This window comes from Aspergillus pseudodeflectus, assembly GCF_044049435.1.
Source record: "Aspergillus pseudodeflectus strain CBS 756.74 chromosome Unknown BJX68scaffold_86, whole genome shotgun sequence".
In the NCBI taxonomy this organism is placed as follows: Eukaryota; Fungi; Ascomycota; class Eurotiomycetes; order Eurotiales; family Aspergillaceae; genus Aspergillus; species Aspergillus pseudodeflectus.
In genome coordinates this window covers 76,999-104,593 of record NW_027263862.1, presented here as the reverse complement: position 1 = coordinate 104,593, position 27,595 = coordinate 76,999, and the positions used below count along the sequence as shown (strand labels likewise).

Genomic DNA, 27,595 nt, shown 5'->3' with positions numbered 1-27,595 from the left:
CCGATTTCTCTTCTCTCCCCGCCTGCTCAATACCAAATTCTCCCTTCATCTCCTTCCGCAACTCAACCTGCTCTTCTACAAGCATGAGGAAAAAGTCCAATTCCCACAAAGGCAATTCCTACTTGCCATGGCCGCTTCAGCGCCGCAGTAAAGGCCGCAATTACTTGATCGCGGCCACCATCCGCCTCGGAAACCGATTGTAAAAAGGCCCTTTACGTCTTTCCACCAATGAGCTGGCGCCTGAACGAGGGTTCATTGTTCGCCTCTGCAAGTTCATCGAAGCCGCTGTTGAAGATAGTTGTGGGAATGGCGCTCCCAAAAACCATACCAAAGCTTCGCACAAACTGCCAGACGCCCGTAGCTTTGGCCGTGTCGGACGACTTCGCCAGGACTGCTAGTAGCGCGGTACTGAGGAATATACCGAGTCCGACTGACTCAATAGCCTGGAAGACGACCCATTCGACCGTCGACGAATGCTGATCAGGAGTGTGATGGTGCCGAGGCCAATACTGATGAAAGCGATGGCAGTCATGACTAGTACGGCTGGGAGAGGTTGTACACAAGAGCCAATCGGGGAGCTCTGGAGGACATTTTGGAACTAAACGGGTAGAAAGTACAGGACCCAGATGCCGTTGATTTTGTGGAAAAAGGTTGCGAGAAAAATGGCGGCCAATGTTCGGTTCTTGAACAAGTATAGGGGAATCAGCGGCTCGCGACAGAAGCGCGTACCTTCGAATAGACGTTCGAAGATGAGAGTCACAGCGAGCCAAAGAAGACCAAGAACGAGCGGACCGACCACTTCCACAGAGCGCCATGGGTACAGGCTTCAAGCCCAGCCGACCCCAATCAATGCTGACATACAAGCAGCAAAAAAGAGCGTGTTTCCGATGTGGTCCAATCGTCTCAGTTGCTCGCCGATGGCACCAGATCTGTGTTTCAGGCGCTGAAAGAAGAACACAAGGAGAAGAGCGACACCGGCGATGGAAAGGTTGAGGTAGAAGACCCATATCCAGCTAGTCTGCTGGACAATGACACCCGAGATCACGGGCCCAAGCGCGGTCCCGCAGTTATTCCTCTGAACAGGATGGAAAGGTTGAGCCGACGTTCCCTTAGAGGAGAAATGTCACAGACAATGGTCTCCACTAGGACGTTGATTCCTCTGGCAGCGAAGCCTTGTATAGCCCTTCCTGCAATCATAATGTCCATGTTGCTGGCACCGCCACAAATGCCGCTTCCGAGTGCGAACCCGCTGACTGCAATTATGAGGAGCCACCGACGGCCGAAGGTATCTGTGAGTTGTCCGAAGAGAGGTTAGAATTCGCTCCTTAGGAAAAAGGATCACAAGTCAGCTTCAAACGTATAAGGATTCTATACTGCCTTTAGAGCTAAGAAGAAGCCAGAAATACTACCCTCCTCCTCCGAGACCTTGTGTGATACTTGGCAGGACAGTCATCACAATGGTAGCTTCTAGCGCAGCCAGAAGGCCCGAGACAGTTACTGCAGCCATTATGAGCCAAAATCAGATGCTTCTAGTGGGATCGGGAGGGGTTGGCTTTGCGTGGAAAAATAGGCTGGAATTATTGTGTTAGTGCGTCGCAGGGTGATAACTTGAGAGAAATAAGATTACCTTAATCAAGAGGAGATAGCGAGAGATTCAAGCACTTAGAAACGTAAATGTGGTTGAAGAACCTATACCCATCTTGAACGTGTCGTCGTTAGCATGCAGCGCTCTCCTGGGTCACTAACGACGCCAAACGACCTCAGCGATGTGCAAACCGCAGTGAATAATGTAAATATCAGGATGCCGAGTACGAGAGCAACTAAAGACAGTACCGCAAGAACGAGGGGTTCCAAAGCAAGAGGATATCATAGGCTAGGATGGGGTGGGAGAAAACTGGCTCATAAAGGCCCGCTTCTCCTTTGCCCGACGGAAACGCTGCAGCTCCGATGGGTTAATGTGTGCGCCATAATGTAATAGAAGCTCAGTCATCGGACTGTTTCCGGTATTTAGAGCTAATCGAAGAGGGCTTCTGGGTGCAGTGGGAGAATTCGGGTCAATTCCACGTCTCAAAAGACATTCCACAATCTTCTTTCGACCATCGAAAACCGCCATGAGCATTGCTTCGTCTGTGCTGAAGCCGTTCTTGAGCAATAGCTCAACGATGTCGGCATGGCCAAAATTTATAGCATCTTCCATAGCAAAGTAGAGGGTGCCCGTGTCACCGTGTAGCCTAGTCAAGAGGCCCTCAACAATTGTCGTTTGGCCGTTAAAGATCGCGCAGTGTAACAGGTCATCAAGGTCGGGGACATGTTCCTCCGGGAAATCATGATCTAGTAGTACCTTGAGCACCTCACCAAATCCCAAGCGGACCGCCAGCCTGAAAAGGGTTGTTCCAACGCGAGCGGTACCAGATCCAATTGCTGACTCGATACGAGCGTTGTTCTTAAGCAGTAGTCGCACCATATCTGGATGGTTATACTTGACTGCAAACGATAGAGCGCTACCCCAGTCGCGAGCATGTGGTCCTTCGAATACCCAACCCCGGTAGTTGACATCTGAGCCTTTCTCGAGGAGGTATAAGACTAGCTCCATGTTCCCCGATGCAGCCGCTTCAGGAAAGCATTCAGATGCAAGGGAGCGGGTATCTCCTGTTTCGGAAACGGAAAAGAGATATTTCACCACATTCAAATGTCCCCCATACGCGGCTTCTCTGATAGGAGTTCTTTGGAACATCTCGAGGAAATTCGGGTCACCCACCGCATGTAATCTGCCGTCGCCGCCTGCTTCCTTCAGCGCTCGGACAATCGAGAGGGATCCAGTCCTCGAAGCAATAAGGAGTGGTGTTAGTCTGTTTCCGGCGCGCACATCGGGATCTGAGCCTTCCTCGAGCAAGTACTGAACTAATTCAACATGTCCATACTGAGTCGCGTGAAGCAATGGGTGCTCTAGGTTTCCTCCCAGGAACTCGTTATAGCGAGACGTGGACGTGGGCGCATATCCCTGCCGCACGTCGATACCCATAGTCAAGAACCGTTTAACTGCCGGCAAGCTTCCAAAAATGGCTGCCTTGCAAATTCCTGCTCCGTCGTGCCGCCTGATATTGATCTGATAAAGGTGGTCGACGAGGATAGCGTGGAACTCTCGATTCACGCGGGCTAGAGCGCTCAAGTCCCTTTCTGCCGTCTGCTCTGCTATCATGAGAATCAACTCGGTGGGCAACCGCATGACTGCTAATGCACGTTTCCAGGAGGCCAAAAAGGTACCATATCACGCAGTTGAAACTGGTGTGCGTAGATTAGATCAAGGTACGTTATATTCTGGTCGACAACTGGTACATAGTTCTATAAGGACCCTTGTTGAAGATCGCTGGTGGGGCACATCGTCCCGATCGGATCGCCAGCAGAAGCGGGGAAACCATCTTAGTCAGCTTCTAGCCTGAGGCTCTGAATTCAATAATGTTGGAGTTTTGAGTCAATTGGTGGATTTACCGGAATTTGTTACGGCCGAGAATAATGTCCTTGTTCTCCGCTCCACTTTCCCTCACCTCACCTCACCTCTGCTCCTTTGCCAGCTGCAGCGACCATGACCGAACCCCGGACCATCCGAAAACGTAATCGCACGCCACGTTCGTGCTACGATTGCAGACGGCGAAAAGTGAAATGCGATAGGGCCAGACCCTCCTGCAAGGAATGCATCACCTTCTCACTAAGTTGCCATTACGAGCTTGATCCGCGGCGTCGCCCTCCTCCGGTGTTTCGTGAACCGGCACCGGTCGTTGTCAGCAGAGAGGAACAGCATCACAATGGAGAGTTGTATTCCACCACCACCGAAGATTCGCCGCCGCCAGCAACCAGCATTCGTGGCGTTCTCTCGAAGACCCGCGTTTATGGCCATGGCCACTGGATGAATACCCACTCATTGGTAAGCTTCAATGGGCTTCAAGCTTTAAATTATTCATACTAACTGTATTAAGATGGAGGGACTCCCCAGTCTCCAGCCGGTAGGTGATTTTTTTGATAAGCTTCGAAGTGACAAGGAAGTCACCCAAACGATCGCGGAATGCAAAAGGCTTGCTCGAGATATCAAAAAGCAGCGGCCTAGTCGAAAGAGCCTGCCGGCAGAAATTCATCAGTCCATTCCGGACCGGGAAATTCTTGATGAACTTGTCATGCTTTATTTTCAAACATTCGAGCCCTGCTACCGGATCCTCCACTATCGATCTTTCATGGCTGAATATGAAACCTACATGACCCGTCAGGAAAGTGCAGAAAGCCCTATTGTGCTTCAACTGCTACTTGTCATGACCATTGCCGGCCCATTGCACACTGACGGGAATATTCGTCGCGATATTGGAGCGAATGCCCGCGCGTGGCTCGATACAGCCCAGGGCTGGCTCTCTGCACCACTCGAAAAAGATCGGTTTACCTTGAATGGTCTGCAAATTTATTGCCTGCTTCTTCTCTCACGTCAAGTCAACCAAATTGGAGCGGATCTCGTTTGGATATCCGCAGGGTCACTGGTGAGGATGTCGATGCAGATGGGCCTGCATCAAGACCCTGACTTTCTTGGAGAAATGAGCCTGCAGCAGAAAGAGACACGGAGGCGGCTGTGGTACACCGTCTTGGAGATGGACGCACAAGCAGCATTAGACAGCGGGGTTGACTCGATAAACGCAACTGGGAACTATAATACCAAACCTCCGGCCAATGAAGATAGTGAGTCTTCTGCAGGACCTCATGTGAGCAATTTATGCCTCCAGAGTCTGTTGATCAAGAGCCTTCCTCTTCGCTTGCGTGTCACGCGGGCTGTGAATAATATGCAGGAAGAACTGTCGTTCAATCAAGTCTTGGAATTGGGCAATGAGCTTGCGTCTGCTTGCCGGGATATTGGCAGTGCAATAACTCGTGCTGGCGCTCCTAGTTCCTTCTCATCTACGTTCTGCATTCACCTCGTTTGCAGGTTTGCTTTAGCCCTACACTACCGCCACTCGTTGAAAGCCATGGGAGGAAACCCATTATACTCGCACTCCCGTCAAGCATGCCTAGACGTCACACTAGAGCTTGTTTCATTCCTACAGGACGGCCTTTACAGCTGCGTGCTTCGTACAGGGGGTGGCATGTTTCGAGATATCCTTACGCGTGGTGCCCTGATTATTTTCGCCGAGCTGAATACAGAGCCTGCAGTTGGAATCTCGGCTTTTGCGAAGGAACGAAATCGCGCTCGCCAACAGCCACTACTCGAAGCCGCTCAGCAAATAGTGAACTATGCGCGAGACCGGATTTGGCTTGGAGACATGAATGTCAAGATCTATGTATGGCTGAGCATGATGAATGCGCAGGTCAGGGCGCGTCTGGCAGAGTTACCAATAGATGAGGCCGTTTCGAAAGCTACGTATGACAGCTTAAGAGCTGTCGGCGATATGCTGAAAACCTTGGTAGAGACTGAAAATCCAGATATGGCTTCTCGGAACAGCGCGGTTGCTCCGGGAGAACCTGAAATTAACATTGGATCAGAGTTTGACTCCATCGATGGGCTTTTCGACTTTGATTTCGATACTCGAGAGCTTTCGCAGTGGACAGGCGCAATGTGGTAGAGGAGATTTGTAAGTCTAAGATTATAATACATTGACAGATATTGACCGCGTTTGGTAGAGGCGAGCCTCAGTCCTTCCTCACTCTGTCCAGTTCTGGATACGAAGGGAGAGTCCAGCCGTTGGTGTTCTCGCGCAGAACCCAGCGAGCGACAATATCCAACCTCAACAGCGAGGCTATCCAAAACAGCCAGTAGATCACAGCGATCCCGGTGGACGAACTAGGGAACTTGTCCATATAGTTCTCGCTGTCCGTCAGACCCTTTTGCACCTGCTCAATCCATGGTCTGAGCTTCTCCTCGTATGACTTGAAAGCGCTCGTGATGCTTTCTTTCGACACCCTGGATCCTGCGCAATACCTCGCGATTTCACCAGCCAGGACATACCCACCGACGAGTCCACAAGTGGTACCCATGCCTGTCATAGCTGATGGACAGTAGGCAGCATCGCCGACAAGAATACAACGGCTGCGAGACCATACATCCAGCTTGACCACGCCCATTCGTTCGGTATAGAGATCTTCAGAGTCCACAAGAGCTCGAATAATCTGTTCCGACTCCCAACCTGCACCTTGGAAGACTGCAACCAATCCTCGCTTCTCGCCGTCGACATCACCTCGCCTTGTATCCTTCAAGGCAGCCTCGTCCAATTTGCAAAAGGCATACGCCTGGTACCGGCCTGGCTCGTGGCGGCGCGTCATAATCCCTCGATTGCCAGGAGCCATGAATGCCGTAGCGTAATAGCCGTCTCCCTCGCGCATATCTTGTCGAATTGTTCCATAAGTTGCTAGAACACCAATGGGATGATACCCCGGATTGGCTTCCCCACTCTCACCACCCATTATCAACTTCCGCATCTTCGACCACAGACCATCAGCTCCGACAACGATATCGAACCGCTCAACCTTTCCATCCGAAAATGTGACCTCGACCTCCTCGTCCTCGATCTGTCTGACCTCCGCAGCATGTACCCCAAAGACAAACCTCACCCCAGGTCTCCCTTCACAAGCTTCATACAACAACCGACAAAAATCCCCCCTCATAATCTCCCAATCAGTCGTGAAGCTCTGCAACCCTTGACCTGAGCGATTCGCTCCAAAGAATCCCCACGATCTACCCTTGCGATCAACAAGTCGCAGCCCCTGTTCTGGAACGGAGACTTTGCGAAAGGACTTTTCTAGTCCCATTCGGTGGAGGACGTCGATTCCCGGGCCGCGGAGGTCGATTTGGAGGCCTGTTGCGCGGAGAGTGGGAGACTTTTCGATGACGGTGATTTCGTAGTTGTGGCTGAATCGGGAGAGACAGTGTGCTAGTGCAAGCCCGGAGATTCCGGCGCCGGTAATGAGGATTTTGAAAGGCATGTTCGTTTCTTATCAGTGTTCCTTTCTTGTTCAAAAGGTTTTGAAAATGCGAGTTGAAATGACTCGATGAATGAAGAGGAATGAGAAAAAGTGAGATAAATTCGAGAGCAAAATGTGGGCTTTTGTATTCCAGGATTGTTGTGTCCGGTTCGAACCGATATCTGCGTAAGGGCCGATAGTCCCGTCTTGGAGCGATAACACCGACCAATGTTCGTGATGTTTATTTCCCTTGACAATCAGTAATTGCTTTGAACTCTTCTAGTAAGTATCAATATGTAGCGCGAAAGGCCGCTGACAAGCTTGACAGGATCAATAGTCGTTGGAGAGGTCGTCGAAGGCCCTTTGCTGGGTCTACGGATCTACGAGGAACTCTGAAGGATTTATGTGACCGAGTGGAACGGCATCATTACTACTACATTAAGAAAAAAAAAACAAACAAACGATACCGAACAAGGTCCACAGACATCGAGGTATCAAGGGGGCCGAAGCCAGACAACAGACAGCAAATCATCGAACAACACATTGACCACTACGACTACATTGACTGCTTCCTAACAACAACGAAACTAGACGGGGTGTAAGTATATACCGTGAGAGTGTATGGCGTAGACTGAGGCTCGCGCAGACTTACCTACCACGACGTGCGCCTCACCGGCTTACAGATGTCAGCCGACTGTACGCCGATACCGTGATTCGACCCCTGGTTATCAGCAGCAGGCTGCTTGGGGGCAGCCTGACGGGCATCGGGCTGCTTCGAGGGAGCAGACTGCTTGGTGGCACCATGCTTCTGCGCACCGGCGACAGACTGCTGGGCACGGGGCTTGTTCGTACCATGCTGATTCGCACGGGGCCTCTTCGAACCGTACTGGTTGAGACGCATGTGCCTCTGGCGCCACTCGCGGGCGGCCTTGTGCTATTAGCCATACAGTCTCCTGAGACGTATTCTGAGCGGCTTACAAGTGCAGAATTGACCACCTTGATAAGGCGAAACGGGCAATGCGCGACTAGATGGCCGACTAGACCACACTCTGCGCATTCTTCCTGGTTCCCGGAGCCATCGCGGGAGGTCTCGGCTGCAGACTGTTTGTAGAGTTGATGATTAGCCATACGAACGTGGCAACGCAGAATGGCTGGGTATGAATGACTTGCACGCGACGCATTGATTCCCTCATGTATGGTATTGGGTACGGGACAGTTTTTCCATTTATGTCCGACAACACCGCACCCGTCGCAGACAATCTTAGACACAGGACGCTTGCGGGGCATTTCGAGGTGTAGCAATTGGAGGAACGGGACTGGTTGCAACGAGAGCTGAATCGAATCGAGTATCTGTAACTTGTTAGCTCATGTGCTTTTTGCTCGCAGAGTAGTTGCTCGAGTCTCCGATTGAAACCCGAGCCGCTTGAGGAGGGAGATCGGAGCGAAGTACGCGGGACGGGACTGTTGACGCCTCGTACACCCTGAAAACAAATAGAATAGGAGCGAAAAAGCCATGGTACGAGACAAGCTTGAGGAGAGAAGGAGATGGGAAGACAGCGGGAGTGCTAAACAGGTGCGGGACGGTCGCTGCTCTGCAACACAAACACAGGACTCAACCGCGCAATCTCACGCCAATTTGGCAGATGAAACGGGACACAGGCATTGAGAAGGAGCAGATGAATGGAGAGGACTCTGATCAAAGGGACGATTATCGCAAAACAAGCAAGGAGATGGTACTTACAGCATGCAGTTGCTGGGGAGAGATGAGAAGGGGAAGGAGAGGAAGAGGAGGACGAAGAGGAAGATCCGGAGGAACGGCCGGAGGGGTTGCTCGACCTGGTGACGTGATCTCACAGAGAGAGAGAATAAAAGATTCTGAGAGAGTGAAGGTTCTCGAGGGTGTCGTCGAGCCTAAGAGCTTTGGGAGCGTTTTACGGAGCAGGCATACGATGGGATTCTTTCAGCTTTAGATATATTGATAGTGGGAGTGAGTGCTACGCATTGATACCGATATTGCCCATATCCTTAATTAATTGTGGGGATGGTGAGGTGGGGGAACGATCTGAGGTGAAGTTATTCAACAAGGACCGCGTCGCGAATTGGCGACGGCAGTCGGGGGTAATTCTTGAATATGTGATCGCCCTATAGACCTTCCCAGACCATTTGGCGCCTCTCAAGTCAGTAACGAAGAACTTGTTACTATTTTGGCTTGTTCCTGGCTACCCTCAGCCAAGCGGGTGCTGCTACTAGTATGGATCGACTCATATTCCCAGAGCCTTAGCCAGGACGGGTACGAGAGACTCCGCGCTGTTGCCAAAAGCTTGACGCCCGTGGGACTCTGTACGTAGGTAGCCCATCCCTCCCAAAGTAAGTACGGTTTCTAAGAGCATTGCGATAAAGGGGAGCACGACTGCTTCCTTCATGTGCCGTACCGACGCTCCAGGCTTTGAACCAGCATTGTCTCTTTTGAGCGGGTGGGATGCCGTTGCTCGCCAAGAAAAGGTCGAGTTCAGACTCCACACGGCCACTTAGAGACTTGAACTTTCCGAGACATGGCGCGATGCTTGGTGGAATCCATAGCGGTACTCGAGCGTGCGTTCGCGCTGCCGATGAAATACCTTCAATACGGCGCATGTTGCGAGGCGGGATTGACGGTGTAAAGCGCGAGGACGTATACCTTGGTAGTTAATCTTATTTAGCTAGAATCTGTAGGTTCCCTGCTAAGGTGAATATACGGGGACTATGGGTTGCAGACTTGAACCTCATGATGTTGGCTGGAGAGAAGTAGTTAACCATGCTTTTCTTATCACTTCGCACAGTACGAATGCATATCCCAACCGACGACAGAGCCACAGTTAATGGTCTCGCCTAGCTACTAATTATAGTGATAAGAGCATATTAGATGGATATATGTGCTCGGGTCGTTATCCGATCTGACAGGGGTAGAACGTCATCCATACCCCGCACGGCTCCTACCCGATCCCGAGCTTCTCCAACTCCAACTCTCCGCTGGTCAGAAAACTCGCGTCACATCATTTCCTCTGCTCCTCTTCCATCCTCAGCTACCACAAAAAAGAGCAGCAAGAAATTATCCGTACCAATACCCAGCATGGCCGCAGTCAAAGTCGAAGTCAAAGAATACCACCTCTACCCAACAGACCTTATCCCCAACTCCCCGCGGCCACTCTTGCACTACAAACACGCATTTGCCCAAAGCTCCGCAAAAACGCGCGTCGACCCAGTCCAAGTCTACGATCTCTTCACACGCAACGGCTGGGACGTCCAGTGGATTTTCCAGTACGGACAAACACAGCCATCACACTACCACTCGAAAGCGCACGAATGCATGGCCGTCCTCTCGGGGACGGCAACGATTCGATTCGGCGTCGCGGATACATCCGATGATCTAGATGCAAATACGCACGGGGATGCCTGGGAGAAAGGTGGGATTGAATTGAAGGCCGAGGCAGGGGACGTTTTCGTGATCCCCTCGGGGGTGGCGCATAAGACGTACGACACCAAACCCGAGGCAGAATTCCGGCTCCTCACGCCCGGCGAGGGACATGGGATAGACGCGGCCGATAAGCGTGAGGCACTAGGGAAGATCGAACTATCAGGATACACGATGCTGGGCGCGTATGCTGGAGGAGTGTGGGATTTCGTCCAGAGGGGAGGCGAGTTTGAAAAGGTGTGGGCAGTTCCAAAGCCAGGGCTTGATCCTGTCTTTGGGGATAAGGACGAGGGGCTTTGTAAGACGTGGAGGGGAGGTGGGGAGCCGGCGCAGTCGCGGTTGTGATTCTGGGCAAGAGCTGAGTTTATGTATCTAAAGAGCTGTCCAAGTGGACTGGGAATGGCCGTTTTGACGTCTGCAAAGACAACTCCGAGGGCTTTTCGCAGGATCATGATATCGGTACCACTGTTCGAGATAATTTACCCAAGGGGAGAACTGGCTTTTTCTTAGAGCGTGGTTGAGATCTCGATCTTCAGATTTAGTCAGGCTCAAAATAGCGGAACCTGTTCACCTGGAGAGGGAGTACTAAGGTGTTTTATACCTGCTTAGAGAATATCGCTGGGATCTACAGGATAGGCTTAGATTATCGCAGAATATTTATAGGAGAAACGCCTGTTAGAGATTTTGGTAATGAGCAAATGAAATATGAATTTGTTCTCTCTTGACAGGAGAAATGATGTTTATGCCTCTTATGTGATTCTTTGCCCTGTCTTGTGAATATCTTGTTGTATATAGGGAGTATCACAGTTTAGAATGTTCCTCGTCAAGCAATCTACTAGACATAGATCATAATGCATAGCTTTAGAAAGTGTTCATCCAAATCAAATTGTGCCCTGACCCATTGTCTCTTTGTGATTAGCATATTGTAGATATCTACATCAATTACATCCATCACGGCCAACCCGGCCAGGACAAAGGCTTTAGTCAATCCAAGACGCATCACACCCATATTACAATACAACAAAGTACCGGGAAGCTATCCAGCCTCGCCAGTTTCCCCTCGCAATATACGAGAGAAGAAAACCGCCTAGACAAGCAAGTTCCCGAAAACACCCAGCCAACCCAGAACAACAGCCCCACCAGCAGCAAGCTTGGCATTCGCAGCCCCAGTAAACTCAGGCGACTCAGGAGTCTCCGTGGGAGGGACAGCAGAGGAAGAGGAGCTGGGGGGAGCGGTGGTCGTAGTGGGGATCACGGGGGTCGAGCTGGTGGAGGTGGAGGTGGGCTCAGCGGTGGTGGTCGAAGTCGCGGTGGACGTTGGCGGGAGGGTGATTCCGAGCTCGTCGGCGCACTCTTGGGTAGTGTACTCCTGGAATATAGATTAGCACCACAGCTCCCCCAGAAAAAGGTACATGGAACGAGGCGGAAGCGGGGGTATGCTTTGTGATATGGTACATACATCCGGACAGCAGTAAGGAGCGTACAGACAGTAGGATCCAGGAGGGCAGACATCTGTATAGCACCGCTATTGTCAGTAATGCGATGTTTACGCGTCCGCGTCGCGGATGACCTCCCCAGCACTTTTGAGAGCGGCCTGACGGGTATATACACTCTTAGTGGACGACCGAGGGCACTCACGCTCTTCACCGGGGCAGCACTTATAATCTTCAGCTTCATTGAAGCAAAAGTTGGTGTTGCCGCAAGTGGGCCAAGTTGGATCGCATATTTCTGTCTCCGGGGGGTCGAACGCGTTGCCCGGGCCCTGGCGCTTGACGTGGTTGACGTGCAGCGGGAGCACTCTGTGGGAAGAAGCCAGAGCGTGGCTAGCACTACCCAGCATGGCGCCGAGGACGAGGATTGAGGCGAGCATATTTGAAACGAGCAGAGTGAATCTCAGGTCGAAAAACGAATGTTGGAATGAGAAGATGCCCGGTTGCAGGGAAGAATTCGGGGGAGGAAGCTCACTTTATGGGGCTTCGGATGACAGGAGGTGTGGTTTGAGCCTCAGGAGTTGCTCGTAAACAAAGTTTTCAGTGCTTTACTCATGTTTGTCAAACAACGGGCCCTTACTGATGACTGGCAAGTGGTATTGGCCAGGCGCGGTCTCATCTCCGAATACGAAGGTTGATGACGCTCAGCTGTCCGCGGCGTGAGGAATCCACCAATCGCTCTGGCGAAGTGGCTCCTGTGCTGGAGAGGGGTACGTATTCAGATGAAAGGCCAAGGCGAGCAGAGGCTGAATCAAGCCGCGCACAGTACTTTCTCCACCCCTCTCTCCTTGAGTGGCGTCTCTAAGCGACGATCATGGCTGGTGGAGTCTGGAGTTGTGTGGAGTAACGACAGCACGACGGCTGCCAAGGAGCTCTGAGCGCGCCCAAGAGTGACACCCTGTCATCACAACTGAGCGGTTAACCGTCATTATCCTATCGACATCCAGCTACCAACCTTAAGCTTGTGGAAGCCACGGCGGCTGAAACCGTGCAAGCATGTGGCTCGAGGGTTAGAGATGCCATATCTTCTGTCTGAATTACTTAGCGAGGATTCTCGCCGGCGTACGGAGTACTCTGTACGTAAGAGGGGTCCTTGACTAGGGGCTCCAAGCTGCGCCAAGGCGCGCGAAAGGCTGCGGACTCGATCGAGGTGCAACTAGAACATTTTCTCCTCTCCAAGGTGTCTAGGCACGCAGGTGCGGTATATTCCACAAGGTGGCCTCATAATAGAACTGTCAAATTTTGTGCTTGTGTGGGTGGCAACCCCAGCCGTCGGATATGAGACTCAGTCTGATAGTTCCTGATTAATCTGACGAAACGTTGTTGATATGGAGGGATGCCCCTCCGCACCTGGGCTGCCTCGATTGGCGCAAGAGACCAGCATGCTTGGCACAAGGCAACCAGTTGCATGACGGATGTCTGAGCACGCGTTAGATCCTCAGAATTCCATGAATGTTACCTTGGGTGCGTCAAGCACCATCTTTCGTTTCTGACATTGTGCTCCAAATATCGTCTCCCAGGCGAGAAAACCCCACCACTAGACAGAAATCTTCCTTGACTGGGGGTAGTTATTTGATATACCCTATGTTGGCCACCATCCATAGATTTATCTTTCTTATGATATGGCCAGCTGTGTTCTATATCAACCGATATTAACTTCGCGCCCCTCCAAGGTGCCCTTTTTGGAGAGGATGATCCCCAGGCTCATCAAGTACATTTCCGTACGACGATCGACAGGCCCTGCTATATAAACAGTTTCAAGGATCAGGAAGTTCTAAAATCAGCCATGCTACCAGGTCAATGGTATCCAATACTTCTTCCACCCATGCTCCGTGTCGGCTTCACGGAATATATCAAGGCCCCCTCCAACCCCATGTTCCGTGACCTCCCAATCCCCAGACTCAACTCGCTCAGCCCAGTTGATGAGAACCTTGTGAAGCTGAACACTATGCAGCGGGCCAAATCCATTATACCCCGGCTGATACAGATCCCAGTTCACATCCGCAGGATTCGCATTATCATCCAAGGGACTCATCCCAAATACCTCAAGATCACTAAGCCGCGCCCAGCCATTCGAGCCGAATGTGAACGGGAGAATAAGCCGGCAGCCGTTCTGAAAGACCTGATTCATACCACCAGCCGTATTAGTGTACACTCCCGCCGGAATAGACTGACCGTCATTGTAGAGCCAGGTACCGCGCTCGGGGACTGCATCGTTCGAAGCCAGGGTTGGGTCGTCCGCACGGAAGAGGAGCACTGGCATGTCACGCATGCTATTTGTTGCGTACCAAGGCTTCTGGCTGTAACCTTCATGATGTGGCTGAGCGATGAGCTCGTCGACTGTTGCAATGCGTATGCCTGGCGCAATGTACCGGAAGGAGATCGTGAATTTGGCAGTTTCTTCGCAAAACGCCCTGGCAAAGGTCCCTGGCAGAATGTGGGCTGCATCAAGGGCCGATAAGTCGGCCCAGGGAAGTGCGAATGTTCCTCGATCCTGGGCGCTGTCCGACGAAGCGGTTTGTCCTGAGGAAATGCGCGCCTCAATCGCATCTATCAGCCGCTTAAACGCCAGAGCGCTTTTCTTGACATCCACATCCGTATAGTCATGCCACAGCCATGGCCCGATTGAATCCGAGCTGCTCTCCCTCTTCCACGTCCCATCCGGCGAAGAAACCTCAACCTTGCCTTCCTCTCTCATCTCGAGATAGGCCTGGAATATATCCTCCAGCGGCTTCCACCCATATCCATAATCCAGTATGGGTGTCATGTCTTCAAAGTCCGCAACAAACGCCGCCTTGTTCGTATGCTGATCGAAGATCACCCCCATTTCATCCCCCATTTTGAACCCCGTCGCCCTGTAGAGCAGGGCATAGCGATCATCTCCGCGATCCCTAATCCAGCCGTCGTCGAGTAGATTCTTTGGGTAGTTGAGGCCCGAGAGAAAATAGAAGAACTCGGGCGCATCCGTGTGGAAGTAGGCGCGTTGAAGGAATTGCACCAAATCATCGTTTAGCCTGTTAGCGAAGTCGGGGGGAGGCGCGAAATACTCCCACCACGTCTGCGAGGGGGCGGATTCAGGAGTCCGCCCAGGGGCGCTCGCCAGCCATCCAATCTTGAATATTTGGTTATGAAGATTCGCGCACAGGTCGTAGTCAAATTGTATTGCTTCGATTGGTGGGTGGCTCTCCCTTGGGCAAAAAGGCGGGGAGGACATTGTCGTGAAAAGGGATGGGATAGAAATTGCGGTTGTCAAGTGGGTTAGTAACCGCATGTTATGGGTTATTTTTCTTTCTTTCTCCAGTCTTTGTGGAAGGACAGTTTTCAAAACCAGGCAATTTGGGTTCGATCTGCAGTGACTCAATTGTGCCCATGGCCGCTAAGATGGACTGGGGTGGAATTAGCGTGCTGTTTTAGGGCTAAAGTCTAGACTGTCTCCATTGATCGGGCCGATATACGTCTAGGCCTGGACCTCCAAACAAACTTTCCTTTGATGAACCGTTCGCTATTTTCTTGCGTCAACTTCCAGAACTACAAATAGAAGTTGTTTAATTCCATCTTTGTCGATATTTCCAATGCTGCAGCACATAGTCCAAGATATATTTGCCCGCTTGGGATCGGAGAAAAAGCATCCTAGTAATCACACTGAACTCGGTGGTAAAGAGAACCTCCAATTTCGGTTTTCTTTTTCAATACCGCAAGTAAAGCAAGGGATATGCGTCCTCCCTTAGCTTGTTTAGACCCCTGGTGTCGTTTTACTCTTGGATACATCCATCTGGCTTGCAATAGAGCCGCCGTACGGAGTACATCTATGGATCTCCGCTACCCTACCCCTGAATACTGCTTTCAACAACAACAGCTAGGGCATTACCCAAAATAGTGTCTCGGTAGTCGCAACGGAATAAGGAGTCGAGCCACGAGGGACAAACAATACTTTGTGGATATGCTCCTATATGGCTAGGACCGTGCCCGCTTGTTTTAACTGACTATATGGATATTGGGAGACATGGATATGGAAACCACTCAATACAGATCAATCACCCTACCCTCACATTCATGTAGGGAGCAACCCTAACATCTCCTACAAGCCCATTCTCCGACAACCCCGGCACTGGAAGCCCCATCTCAAGCAGCCCCGGCAAATGCCCCTGATCCCGAATATCCGGCAAGATACTCCGAATATAGTTCCACATTGTCGTCGGGACCACGGCGAGGATCTCATTCCTGCCGTGCTTCAAGTACGGAGTTATATCTGCCCGCGCATCCGTGTAGTCCAGCGCCGGGAGTCTGTGGCCGTTTATACTGAGTTGGATGGCGTGGAGGATTCGGGGGAAGAGGATGTATGCGCCGTCTGCGGTGCCGTCGCTGGTCAGTGGCCATTGGAGGTTTGTGCTGTAGTAGCCTAGCCCGGAGGTGTTCTGCAGGGAGGGGATTTCGGTCCAGGATATCAGTTTTGAGAGTTCGTGGGTGGTGTTGTGCTTTTGCGCTATTGTACTGGCATCGCTGAAGTTTGTTGGTGCTTCCCAGTGTTCGGCGATGAGTTTCCAGTTGGTCAAATTGAACGGGCTCGCTATCTGCTGGGTTCGAGGCAGCTCAACATGTCGATTGTTTGATAGGCGAATGCGCCCGAGTGCTTGAGACCCGCGCTGATTTATGACATGGGCAACCCAGCCATGGTTCCGGTCAAATGTCGCGTTAATCACCGAATCAGGCGTCTCGACAGCATGGACCTTGGGTGTTCCAGACTCACCCAGAGGGCGAGAAGAAAACGCGATGATTAGAGTCTGATTACCCTGAAGCGATACTGGGATGGTCAAGCCAGCCTTCGTCACACTGTAGGTGAAAACAGGGGAGATGGCACCCGTCCATGCATTAAGATAGAACGGAGTCTTGTTCTTTGCAGCGCCGGTCACCGTGATATATCCCGAGGATGAGTTGGTGTCGCAAAAGACCAAGGCATAGTCGATTCCAGTCGAAGCGTCCTCTCTCCAAGTTGTGTACCATTGCCCTTCGGTTTGGACCTTGATATCGGGTGACAGACCAAGGGATGTGAGCTTGTCAGCGACACCGCCAGGATCCACCATGTACACGTTATCAGATGTTGACAGATCCGTTAGGGCTGCTTCAATGGCGGCGGGCACGCTCCCACTAGCCGAGGAGCTATAAACGCCCGGCAGGCCTCCGCTGAAGATAATCGGCAGCCCCTGTGTCGCATATTCTTGGATTTTTTGCGCTCCTGCTAGCGTCATGTTGCTGTCGCTCGTTATAACGAGTGCTTTGAATCTGGGTCCATCTGGACCGAGGACACCCTTCCGCACTGTGGCCTCTGGAAGGGCAAAGTTGTCTGGGGTGAGGTATGCCCACGTCCACCCTGGCAAAATGGTTAGCATTTGACGAAAGTGTGCGAAAGGCGTCGAGTGGGTAACTACCTGCATCCACCAAATCATCCGCCTGATATACCGCAGGGAATGCGGTGGAGTCGGTAGCGGTTGCTTTGTTGTAGATTGCCACATCGACCCTCGCAGTTCCCTGCCGCTGGGTATACTGGGTTCGAGCAAAGAAGTTCAAGACATCCGACAGGCCGTGATCCCAGGAAGGCTGCTTGTTTGAATACAGTTCCGAAGTCGTAAAACTGAAGGGCGTATTACCAGGCCACGTAGTCTCATAGTAATCCCCAGTATAGCTCTGCCCATGCAGGACAATCTGGTTCACTCCGCCGACAACCGCACGACCAACAGAGAACAAAAGACTCGGAAATGTATACCCGTACGCTGCCATTGTCGCGCCCATCTCGTTTGAGATAACTTTCTTACCTGCCAGTTGTGCGGGCCCGGAGAACTGGCGGTACGCGTCGACGCTGTCTGCGAACTGGAGGCTCTCGCATTCTGGGGCGTCAACAACGGGGATATTAACCCCCATATCCATGGGAAGGTTATAGGAAACTTGGGCTGAAAACCTGAGTTTGAGCTCATTGTGTGCCCAGTCAGTCAGCGTTTCGAGGTACTCCCGGTAACAATCTTCAAGGACGCCGCGGTAGTCATTGATGTAGCCAGCCCCACCGTCTGGGGTGTTCAGTATGCTTTGCACCGCGCCGGGTCTCAACTTTTGAATGTTGACGTTGTTGTTCGGCCAGAGCGTTCCGAAGTTGATTACCGGTAGGTACCGCTTTAGGCTGTAGCCCAGCTTGCTTTCGAACCTTTCCGGCAATGCTCTTGTCCAACTTGTGTTCGAAGTGAGCTCCATACTATCTTCCCAGGCTAATGTGATTGTCAGGCTAGAGTACTCTCTAGTAGCGGAAGGAGCAGCATACCATAGTTTCCGGCCTCCATCACCAGCTCTTTGATCCCATCGGTAAGTATATGCTTCTCCCAGAAATCAATGACAGTCTGTGCGCCGCGAGCGCTATAATGATCAACAGCATAAGAGCCATTGTCCCAGATTGTCGCCGTAGCATTATTGTGAAACTCGAGATTTTTGTGCAAGGTCTGTTTCTGATAGTAGGCAAAGAGACGGTGCCCAACACCGCCCTCTGAAGAGGTGGAGAGAGTGATTGAAAGCTGTCCGTCTTCAGACACATGGTCTGTAAGATCCGTCAAGCTCTCGTGATCTAGCACCAAACTAAGGTAGCCCTCCTGGCCCGAAAGAAACGGCGAGTCGATCACTGGTAGCGAGACGTTGGTCTGCGACAGGACCTGCGCTGAGACCACCGCGATAAGCTCGCCCGTTCCCCAGCCGGGGATCTGGCCTTCGAAGGTTGCATTCGCGACCTCGACGGAGTACGGGACCTATAGTTGAACAATCAGCCAGTAACTCCCGAAGGAAGCAGTGCGTGGCCTGCATACCAAATCCCACTGCAACCCCTCATCATCAGACGAAGCCGGAACGCCCTGTCCCTGATTCGGCCCAAGGGCGAAATCCATGAAGAGCCCGGCATCCTTATGCGCCTGCAGCGCAGCACGAAATACATCGCGGAACGCGGGCGTACCGAACCCATTAGTAACCCAATCGGCCTTGGGAGACGGCTCGAGAGTTTCGCCACCGTAGTTGTAGAACGCGACGAGTTCGACTCCGCCGGCACCTTTCTCGCCGCTGTCTTTGATGTTGGCAGCGACGATCTGGCTGTCGACACTAGCGTCTGGGAGCCAGTAGCGGAATCGGGGGCGAGAGTGGGCGGAGGGGTTCTGAAATGTTCCGAGATATGAGGACGGGGAGGAAGAAGGTACCGGGGCGGGGAGGCATGAGCCGAGCACGCCGGCTGCATGGAGGAGCGCCAATGCTTCGAGGCGTACCATTGTTGTTTGTCTTCTAGTGAGGGGGGGCAAGGATGGAAAGGGTCCATGGTCAGCTATTAGAGAACTGGGTATTACTTCTACATTTGTAGTGCCGTACAGTTGACCTTCCCCGCAAACTGGCAACACCTCGGGGGATCCTCGTCCGGGGCTCGGTATAACATTAGGAGAAATCAGCGACTGGGGTATATTGGGGTAGCGAATTGTGGAGTACGTAGAGTGATAGAAAAAAAGAAGTCACACGGGAGAACCAAACGCTGCCCACATTGCCGAACTCTTGTCCACTCGTGCGCCGAACCGACCCGGACCCGGCGGCTTGAGCTGAGCTGCGCTTTTGCTGGCTTTGGCACGAGGGCTGAGTGAGCAAATAAATTCGAGGGACTAGAAGTAGACCTACGTAGAGAACCTCGATGAGGCCAAAGGACATATTGCGGGAAAACAAGCTTGGCAGAAGAAAATTTACATTGGTATCTTCGATTTTTCAACGTGTTTTGTTCAACGGGGTTCGGTCAAATACCTTCCATTGGCCCTGACGCCAGGAGCATCGCGGTGACCACACATAGGCCGACTACCAAAGCTGGTTGCCATGCTTACAATGTCGAACGACGGGGTATGTGAAGGTCGACGGGGACCGTCCCATAACTTCCAGACGGGATGAAGCCGTAAAACTTGCCTCAGGGCAATTGGTTGCTTATCTCTTTTCGCAGACATTGTAGCTGTTGCAACCCGTTGACTTCAAGTCACGTCCGTTGCTTTTCTCTCCAAGGACAATGTGAACTCGCTTGGATTGAGCGGCAGCAGGACACCATGCGCCGGCTGGAGCGTACCTTCCCCGGACCGCGTCTTCCTACTCGCGGCTTGACACCCACGGGCGGAGAGAAGTCCTGGCTCTCCTCACTACGGGGCCCTGAGGAATCAAACGAAAACTTCCAGATTCACCATGACATGGACCAGAGCAAAAGCTTCCCAGCAATGGAATCTACATGCCTTCGGAATGTGGGCCAGGACGGGGCTGACAACTTCAGTTGAGCGGCATGACACCTTGCCCCCTCGGTGTGTCCACGTCCGGGTCAAGGAATTCAAGTGAATAAGAAAAGCGGGATTCAGTAGGGCTGTTATTGCATTGCAAGAGTTGTGGTGCGGCTGGATTGACTTTACAAACAATAGCTATTTTTCATGGCATACAGATCAAAGTGCTGTCATTTCAATTTCATCTACTCATCCCTGTACTCTAAGACCACAAACAGCAGGCTTAAGCTGTGTCTCCAACAATATCTACTGGCAGTCCCTGTTTTTCACCAGACCTTAGCATAGCTTCCACAATCCTCAAGTCCTCGAGCGCATTCGAGGTCGACAGCTTCTCATCCAGTTTACCGGTCAGGATACCGTCCGCGAATGCAGCCACCTCTTCCTTGATACCCCACATCAGCGGAGCCGGCTCGGAACGCTCTTTCCACTCACTGCCTTCTTGCTCTTGCTTGATCGCGATCTCCATCTGGAAGGGCCGATATACAACGGAGCCTTTGTCGGTGACCACTTCAAACTCCATGTCACGCTTCGATTTGATCCCAACGGAAGACACGTACGTGCCGCTGCGTCCCTGGTCGGTGCCCAAGACGGCGTGGACAGTGTCGACTGGAGGGAGGTGCGCTTGTAGGGACATAGTATGCGCAGAAATGCGGCTTACTTTATGCCCGACCGCTGCAAGCAACGTTCGGAGGACGGCGGCGAAATGGACACCTCCATCTAGGAGATAGCCACCTTGGAATTGAGGTTTCTGGCGCCTTGACGACATCAGTGACAAAAGGGAAGAGAAATACAGAGGAAACCACAAGGTATGTGTGGGGGTCTCCCTTACCAGTCAGAATGATAAAACGGATTCTCAGCGTCCGTGAACGAAAACGCAGTGACCGAGAAGGTGACCAGGCTCCCACCCATCTGCTTGAGGATACTCGCTGCTTTGTGTACAGGTTCCCAGAACCGGAAATTCTCACCAACTGCCCAAAGGACGCCCCTTGCCTGTTGACGGTGATAATCGATCAACTCCCGTGCTATCTTGACGTCCGGAGCAATGGGTTTCTCGCTCAAGACATGTTTGCCCGCCGCTAATGCTTTCTTGATCAGGTCTGGCGACACGGGGATCGCGACCGCTATGATAACTGCAGCGATATCGGCACGGGACAGCAGGGCATCAAGTGATTTGGACGAGACAGGCGGCGAGTCGAAATATGCGTCTACGTCCTCGCCGGCTTCAGCGGCTAACTTCTCGGCGGAGGCTTGGGACCGCGAATAGACAGCTCGTAAGCTCATTGAGGGGCATGCCTTGATAGCTGGAAGGTGCTCTGTAGTGCATAGTGTTAGAGTTGTGGGAATACTGCTTAGGGAAGCATTCTCCATGCCTTTACGTGCAAAGACACCAGCCCCAAGCAAAGCTACTCCGATGGACATTGCGGGCAAATGAGAGAGACTGGTCGGCGGTGCTTTACTTCGAGTCAGGATGGATAAATCTGTATAGTTCCAGAGCACTTCGCTCCGCAGTATATTTAAGTCATCATTCATCAGCGGGGTTGCTTCCAATCAATTTCTCCACTACGTACCCCACCAGTCTTGCCCTTGACTGTACCGGAGGCTTGCGCGATCCTCCGCCGGAATGTGCTCCTTCGTCCGGTTCGGCTGCCCACATTTTCGCCCACAGTTTCCGTTGGCGGGCTCGATCTTCCAGCGCGAGTCTCCCGCACGCTCATTTATGGCCTTTGCATGTATCCTCCCGGTGTGGACATTTATCGCCACATATTGACTCCGCTAGCAGCACGATCAGTTGCCAAGGTCGAGCACATCGTTTCGCGGTATCCGCTTGGAGGGGGGGCTTTTAATTGGTATAGGGGTACGCAAGTCAAGATTAAAAACCACTAAAGGCTATTATATTTATTAATATTCCCTAAATCTATAATATATCTCTCTCTTACTTATTAGAGATAGGTAACCACTATGATTAAATCCTAGTTAAGTTTTATCCTTAGCCCGTCCAGTATATAAATCCAAAGGAAGTGGTAAAAGGCATCTAAATTTCACCCCTTAATAACCTTTACAACAACCACAGGAGTTTTTCCATCGCCATTCCCAAACCCACCATCCCAGATTCGCTCTGCGAGGGTTCCAAGAATGCCAAGTTTGTTCTTCGTGCTCTCGTCCACAAACGCCGGGGGGCTCTGCAAACGTGATCCGATCCTCCGAGATCTCTGCAATCTTGCCATTGAGCTCAGGGTTGCTCAACAGCATTTCAACTGCACGAGTCACTGCTTTCAATGGGGTAAAGATGATCCCAGGCAGCTTCCCTAGTCTGGCCCCAATGTTTGTTTCTGGACAGGTGTTAACAAAGCCAGACGTAGTAGAGCGCATACATCGATCGTGCGAGTACTTACCCACAATGCAGGGCGCAATCGCGTTGATTTGAATCTGGCCATGTCGGGATCGTCCAGCAAGGCCTCTGAGCATGCCTATCACTACGTATTTTGCCGTCGTGTAGATTGGCCCAAGGAGTAGCGGGTATATGCCCGATTGTGAAACAGTGCTTATAATGCTATCCCTGAGTCCTGTTGAAGCCGAGGGCTTATTCTTACTAATATAGAGTGCGGCGAGTGAGACGGTTGCAGAGGATGAATGCCTATTAGCGAATGTAGCATGTTTTGACAGCGAGCGGGGGAGTATATATAGGCATGTGTGCTGTACATTGCCCCGGTCAAATAAACTTCAAATGTGTTTAGATCTGGCTTGACGGGTTTGTAGCTGGATGTTGTGAACAGCGACTACTGGACTGGTTATTGACGCGAATATTCGTGTTCTGCCAATATAATGCAGGTTCGATGATTGTCCCGGGATGGTATCTGAGGATAAATCATGATTTCAGAAATGATGCTAACAGGGAAGGATATGAGATATGAATACATACCCAGTAGCGAGGGGAGACAGGGTTTGTCTTTGTTATTCATGGTCTCTGGTGAATAATCACATGCCTCATCCCGTTGACCTGATATCCGTCGCCGACCCCACTTCGGCGAGCTTAATCGGCGATCAATTCGGAGGCAAATGCATCACGCAAGCTTGGAATAAAATTTCCCATTGGTTCCCATCTTGCACCTATCAATTTCAAACGCCGTCTTCTACAATACGCCGTTCCATTTTAGAGGCAAGTGTAGCAAGCGATACCCTGACGAGGCCGGCTCCGGCAATCGCCCAGCCCGAATATTCATCTGCAGCGCAGCATTGAGGAGCCTCGGTTCAGCCATGGCTCTATCGCGATTCCGCCTAAGGGAGATATAATCCTCTACTTTTGTCCCATCCCTCAAATCCTTATTATGCTTCCGGTGGTCGCGCACACACATGTATGGAGTCGGCCCATCGCGGTCCTGTGGCGGGTAGTCGTGCCCAGACCATAGCTTGACGTCTGCGTCGAGACTGAGCAATTTGTGGCCCGAGTGAAACATGTCTGTTGCACTTCCTCCAGGAAAGTCGCACCGTGCTGTCCCGATGTCTGCATGTAGGATGGAGTCGCCACAGAAGACGTTGTCTGGTTCGGTGTTAGCCGAGGCTGTCACAAGTGGAATGAGATAGTACTAGGAATCGTACATACCCCCAATCCGATATCCGACGTGGTCGGGTGTGTGTCCCGGAAGATGCAAAATACACGCATTCAGTTCTCCGACTTGAAAGGTCTCATCGTCGTCAAAGTATCGTCCAAAGACACCCATGTACTCGCTTTCGGGGACCCCATACCTCGTTCCAAACAGTTTCTGGACTTGCTCAATCCGCTTTCCAATACCGATAGGCGGTTCGAATCCTTGAGATCGACATAGCTTTTCCTGCAAGTACGAAGCAGCAGTGATGTGGTCCGCGTGGACGTGCGTTTCTAGGACCATGACTATCTTGTATCCGTGCCTCTTCACTAGCTGGAGGATCCCATCTGCGCTATGCGTGCTAATTGCCTGGCACGCGCGATCGTAGTCCAACACGGGATCGATTATGACCGCCTCGGAGGATGCCGGGTCAGCGACAATGTATTGCCATGTTGAAGTTTCGGGCTCGAAGAGACCTGTGATTGTTGGATCGGTCTGCCTTGTTGACTTGATATAGCATTGCTCTTGACCTTGATCCTGGAGGCTGCTGCGCAAGATACTCTGGGCTGAGAATGGACGGATTATTCCAGTGGTTCGCTGTCGTCTCTGGTGGCATTCGTGGTGAATCATCTGTTTTGGGATACGCCGTTGGTTGCGTAATGAAGATATTTTCCGTGACCCTGACACCTTACATGGAGGGAACATACTCCCACCAAGGCGCCGCCGGATAGGGATTTGAATAGGGTGGCTTGGCAGCTTTAAGAGGCACTGGCCGACTTTACTCTGCTCGCGAACCAACATGATCACAATGGATATACCCCTGATGTATCTATTAAAGACGGTAATAAGGAACTGCATTTAGCAATCAACATAATCTGCCTTATTGTTATACGAGGACGTTCGCTAATCGATCGGCGATTGAACGGCGATTGAAACCAACGGCGACCTGACGTGAATGACTGACTATCGAGGTCGCCGACGACAATGAACATGTATAAATAATGCACTTGCATAAGAATGGATGGTGAGCAATCTCCAACCAAGAATGGAATGCTAGTGCATCTTTTTAATGCTTCAATGCGAGTATATTAAGGAACTGAGTTCTCTATTTTATTGATTTTTTTTTTTTTTTTTCAAATTCCCTCCCGCAATTCCCGCACAACCCCTCGTATGCATCTCCCCCTCGCCGTTCTACAGGGCCGGGTGGCTATCGGAGACGCAGTGGCCGTCTAACAAAGGAATATGGAGAACATGGAAGCGACAAAACGGTAGCCCTAGTTGTAGGTGCCTTGGAGAGCACGTGGGTCTTGCGGGTCTTCTGCTGGTATCTGTGTACTTATATCAGGAAACACGGGCACTGGTCTGCCACCATCCGAAATGCCATTGTGGGTTCGCAAGGAGCTGCCTACATACCTGCAAGCCAACCGTCTCTATCAGGGGCTTTGGGATATTGGTAGATGCGGTGTAGTCAAGATTTCTCGTTCTACCCATCTCCGACATCGGAGAATCAAAGGGTTAGGGCTACTTGAGTTTCAAACAACGCAGTTATGAAAATCATTGACCTATCCAAATTTGAGCGCTTCGTCCAAACCATGTCTGGGACTGGCGTGGTTTATCCTAGAGGCATTCCAATTGTACGACTTGCCCAGGCTAGGCAATCCTAGCTCTTGTTTATTTGAACAGTATGGATGCATGCTGGATTATTCTAATCCTTCCGCAAAGCAATGACAGGTGCTGTTCAGAGCGTACCTTCCCATGCGCCTATACTATGAGAAGTAAATTCCGCTTTTAGCTGCGCCAGATAACGTTATGGCCTGGGTTCTGGTAGGATTATGTTGTCTTAGCTGTATCAGACCTGTTTACATAGCGCACAGTCCCAGTTCCTCCAAAATATTAAAAGTCGAACCAAAGAAGTAAAGGCCAGGAGGGCAAACCATGTCGTAAACCCTGCAATCACAGTCAACGTGATGAGAGACATTCTCACCCTCAGAGGTCTGTGACCTGGTTCGGTTCTTGAGAGTAGGATACATGGGGGTGCTTGCACGATCTAAATCCATAATCCTCTTTCGCATGTTTGGTACCAGCGTCTCAATCTCACCAAGTACGGAAGCCACAAGCGTCTGACCCTCAATGTCCGAGAGGCAATCAGAGTCTATCTCAGAGGCACCATAATCCTGCTTTTGATCCAAGTATGGCTTGATGACGAGGCCTTCCCAGTGCCTTGGGTCTGACGGGCGAAACTTCTCCTGGTAATAATTCCGATGGTCTTCTGCTGGCTCTCTAGGTACTTGCTTCAATTCAATGGAGATAATCTGGGAGTAAAACGCAAGACGGTGCTCACTGTGGCACAAAATAATGTTGAAAGCTCCGTCGACATCGTCGTCCTCCATCGCTCCTGAGTGATTAGTTTGTCAGTCACCGAATATAGCCCGCGCTTTACAAAGGGATCATAAGCTAGATACCCTGACGTGATACTTTCTCCAGCGTCTCACCCAGCCATTGCAGAAACCTCACGTCCACATGATCGACACCTTCATTCTTAGCGCAAACAATCGCCACAGAGTCCACGTCCTCCATGAGGACAACAGCAGTGACATTCTTGGCATCAAGATTTCGCCTAGTGTTGGCTGCGGAGCCGCCACCCTGCTCATGGGGACGAGGTGTCTTGAACCTAGCGAGGACTTCCTCTAGGCGGTCCAAGGCCTTCCTCTTGAGGGCATCGAGTGAGGTCTGTGCACTAGGACTTCCCGGCTCATCTTCGAATTCTGTCTCGTCGAATGGCATAAGAATTCATTGTCCTCGCTGTCCTCGTCCACCGGACTTTCAGTGACAGGCTCGCTGTAGCCAGCTATGTCCACGCTATCTGGCTGCGACTTCACCGACTCTGGTGGTCTTTTGAAAATCAATGCGATCATGCTGTAAGATAGCGGATCTCCGCTTGCACCCTCGTATATGGCTCCATATTATGCCAGCTCTGTGGATGCTCTACTCAAAGGTTGAGGCAGGAGCTGACTGCTCGAATGTGGTGTAGGGGTGTCGACTAAGCATTAGAGTCTGAGCGAACAATCTCTGATATATATGATTTGCCCTTAAACCGACTGCCACTGGGCCCAATCAGGGTTACTCTTGTAGGCTGCCAAGGGCTTCCACTCCCGCGGGAATGGCACTATAAGCCTGTTCTAACTCTATCTAGAGCCGCGCATCATATATCAATTAAAGAGGAATCACGTTCAAAAATCTCAACACTCTGTTGGAAGTATGTGGCCATTAAGGTTAAATAATATATTCACACACACTTGCTGCAGGTACGGCGAATGGATTTGATTCATCTGCATCGCTGCCAGGTGTATTATGTTTTGAGAAGGAGGTAGTGGGACTAATAGGCCTTTATCCATGCTTTGTCATTCATGGAATCTGGCACTATTCGGAGACTCACAAGAACAGCCGGTGGCAGGGGTACGCGGCGGCTACAGCGGCAGCTTATGCAAACTATACTACATCTTTAATAAGTACATGATTATTGACGCAATCCCACATTGTGAACGGTAAATCGTCGCCATGGCACAGCTCCTAATCAAACCGATGCTGGTTGTAGATACATTGAGCCTTTTAGATCCTTTACCTACGCCATGACTATTTGCATTTACGGCCGTAGTGGATGAGTCGCTGATTATATAGTGATAGACCTGTTCATAAGCTATAGGTATTGCCATTCCGGCTTAAACGATAATAACCTAAATCCTTCCACAAATCCATAAAGAGACGCCGATACCAGCCGCTGGGCCGTTACTTCTTGTCCGAGTCTCTTCCCTGCGCAGCAGCACC

At 51.3% G+C, this 27,595-nt stretch overlaps 12 protein-coding genes across 12 annotated transcripts; 3 read left to right on the top strand and 9 right to left on the bottom strand.

Annotated features, from left to right (window-relative positions):
- Positions 1 to 24: 24 nt before the first annotated feature.
- On the bottom strand, positions 25 to 1,035 carry BJX68DRAFT_249084 (uncharacterized protein). The gene has a single exon (XM_071042046.1). It carries the CDS (start codon positions 1,005 to 1,007, stop codon positions 213 to 215), a length of 795 nt encoding a protein of 264 aa, XP_070892977.1. The 5' UTR covers positions 1,008 to 1,035; the 3' UTR covers positions 25 to 212.
- On the top strand, positions 1,030 to 1,408 carry BJX68DRAFT_249083 (uncharacterized protein). The gene has a single exon (XM_071042045.1). It carries the CDS (start codon positions 1,085 to 1,087, stop codon positions 1,313 to 1,315), a length of 231 nt encoding a protein of 76 aa, XP_070892976.1. The 5' UTR covers positions 1,030 to 1,084; the 3' UTR covers positions 1,316 to 1,408.
- Positions 1,409 to 1,873: 465 nt separating this feature from the next.
- BJX68DRAFT_272680 (ankyrin repeat-containing domain protein) lies at positions 1,874 to 3,226 on the bottom strand (the record flags this gene model as incomplete). The annotated part of the gene is made up of 1 exon (XM_071047254.1): positions 1,874 to 3,226. One exon carries the CDS (start codon positions 3,224 to 3,226, stop codon positions 1,874 to 1,876), a length of 1,353 nt encoding a protein of 450 aa, XP_070892975.1.
- Positions 3,227 to 3,544: 318 nt separating this feature from the next.
- Positions 3,545 to 5,628, top strand: BJX68DRAFT_213870 (putative C6 transcription factor). The gene is made up of 2 exons (XM_071037768.1): positions 3,545 to 3,922; positions 3,975 to 5,628. The coding sequence occupies exons 1-2, from the start codon at positions 3,584 to 3,586 to the stop codon at positions 5,592 to 5,594; spliced, it is 1,959 nt and encodes a 652-aa protein (XP_070892974.1). The 5' UTR covers positions 3,545 to 3,583; the 3' UTR covers positions 5,595 to 5,628.
- Positions 5,589 to 7,060, bottom strand: BJX68DRAFT_249080 (uncharacterized protein). Its single transcript, XM_071042044.1, has one exon. The coding sequence runs from the start codon at positions 6,949 to 6,951 to the stop codon at positions 5,662 to 5,664; it is 1,290 nt and encodes a 429-aa protein (XP_070892973.1). The 5' UTR covers positions 6,952 to 7,060; the 3' UTR covers positions 5,589 to 5,661.
- A 2,878-nt stretch (positions 7,061 to 9,938) lies between these two features.
- On the top strand, positions 9,939 to 11,073 carry BJX68DRAFT_249079 (cupin domain-containing protein). The gene has a single exon (XM_071042043.1). It carries the CDS (start codon positions 10,040 to 10,042, stop codon positions 10,724 to 10,726), a length of 687 nt encoding a protein of 228 aa, XP_070892972.1. The 5' UTR covers positions 9,939 to 10,039; the 3' UTR covers positions 10,727 to 11,073.
- Positions 11,074 to 11,468: 395 nt separating this feature from the next.
- Positions 11,469 to 12,251, bottom strand: BJX68DRAFT_272675 (uncharacterized protein; the record flags this gene model as incomplete). Its single annotated transcript, XM_071047253.1, has 3 exons — positions 11,469 to 11,750; positions 11,841 to 11,893; positions 12,020 to 12,251. The coding sequence occupies 3 exons, from the start codon at positions 12,249 to 12,251 to the stop codon at positions 11,469 to 11,471; spliced, it is 567 nt and encodes a 188-aa protein (XP_070892971.1).
- A 1,180-nt stretch (positions 12,252 to 13,431) lies between these two features.
- On the bottom strand, positions 13,432 to 15,199 carry BJX68DRAFT_249077 (uncharacterized protein). The gene has a single exon (XM_071042042.1). It carries the CDS (start codon positions 15,140 to 15,142, stop codon positions 13,661 to 13,663), a length of 1,482 nt encoding a protein of 493 aa, XP_070892970.1. The 5' UTR covers positions 15,143 to 15,199; the 3' UTR covers positions 13,432 to 13,660.
- A 706-nt stretch (positions 15,200 to 15,905) lies between these two features.
- On the bottom strand, positions 15,906 to 19,160 carry BJX68DRAFT_259285 (uncharacterized protein; the record flags this gene model as incomplete). Its single annotated transcript, XM_071043674.1, has 4 exons — positions 15,906 to 17,239; positions 17,298 to 17,930; positions 18,179 to 18,653; positions 18,711 to 19,160. The coding sequence occupies 4 exons, from the start codon at positions 19,158 to 19,160 to the stop codon at positions 15,906 to 15,908; spliced, it is 2,892 nt and encodes a 963-aa protein (XP_070892969.1).
- A 1,234-nt stretch (positions 19,161 to 20,394) lies between these two features.
- BJX68DRAFT_279855 (Gfo/Idh/MocA family protein) lies at positions 20,395 to 21,605 on the bottom strand (the record flags this gene model as incomplete). Its single annotated transcript, XM_071048818.1, has 3 exons — positions 20,395 to 20,941; positions 21,016 to 21,499; positions 21,557 to 21,605. 3 exons carry the CDS (start codon positions 21,603 to 21,605, stop codon positions 20,410 to 20,412), a joined length of 1,065 nt encoding a protein of 354 aa, XP_070892968.1. The 3' UTR covers positions 20,395 to 20,409.
- Positions 21,606 to 22,094: 489 nt separating this feature from the next.
- Positions 22,095 to 22,873, bottom strand: BJX68DRAFT_213832 (uncharacterized protein). Its single transcript, XM_071037767.1, has one exon. The coding sequence runs from the start codon at positions 22,650 to 22,652 to the stop codon at positions 22,233 to 22,235; it is 420 nt and encodes a 139-aa protein (XP_070892967.1). The 5' UTR covers positions 22,653 to 22,873; the 3' UTR covers positions 22,095 to 22,232.
- BJX68DRAFT_279849 (MBL fold metallo-hydrolase) lies at positions 22,874 to 24,571 on the bottom strand (the record flags this gene model as incomplete). Its single annotated transcript, XM_071048817.1, has 3 exons — positions 22,874 to 23,724; positions 23,788 to 24,300; positions 24,478 to 24,571. 3 exons carry the CDS (start codon positions 24,569 to 24,571, stop codon positions 23,318 to 23,320), a joined length of 1,014 nt encoding a protein of 337 aa, XP_070892966.1. The 3' UTR covers positions 22,874 to 23,317.
- Between the last annotated feature and the right edge of the window lie 3,024 nt (positions 24,572 to 27,595).

Coding starts and splice junctions, on each gene's coding strand:
- BJX68DRAFT_249079 (XM_071042043.1), top strand. CDS start 10,040: ATGGCCGCAGTCAAAGTCGAAGTCAAAGAATACCACCTCTACCCAACA.
- BJX68DRAFT_213832 (XM_071037767.1), bottom strand. CDS start 22,652: ATGCTCAGAGGCCTTGCTGGACGATCCCGACATGGCCAGATTCAAATC.
- BJX68DRAFT_213870 (XM_071037768.1), top strand. CDS start 3,584: ATGACCGAACCCCGGACCATCCGAAAACGTAATCGCACGCCACGTTCG. Junction 3,923..3,974: donor GGATGAATACCCACTCATTG/GTAAGCTTCAAT, acceptor AACTGTATTAAG/ATGGAGGGACTCCCCAGTCT.
- BJX68DRAFT_249080 (XM_071042044.1), bottom strand. CDS start 6,951: ATGCCTTTCAAAATCCTCATTACCGGCGCCGGAATCTCCGGGCTTGCA.
- BJX68DRAFT_249083 (XM_071042045.1), top strand. CDS start 1,085: ATGGAAAGGTTGAGCCGACGTTCCCTTAGAGGAGAAATGTCACAGACA.
- BJX68DRAFT_249084 (XM_071042046.1), bottom strand. CDS start 1,007: ATGGGTCTTCTACCTCAACCTTTCCATCGCCGGTGTCGCTCTTCTCCT.
- BJX68DRAFT_249077 (XM_071042042.1), bottom strand. CDS start 15,142: ATGCGGTTACTAACCCACTTGACAACCGCAATTTCTATCCCATCCCTT.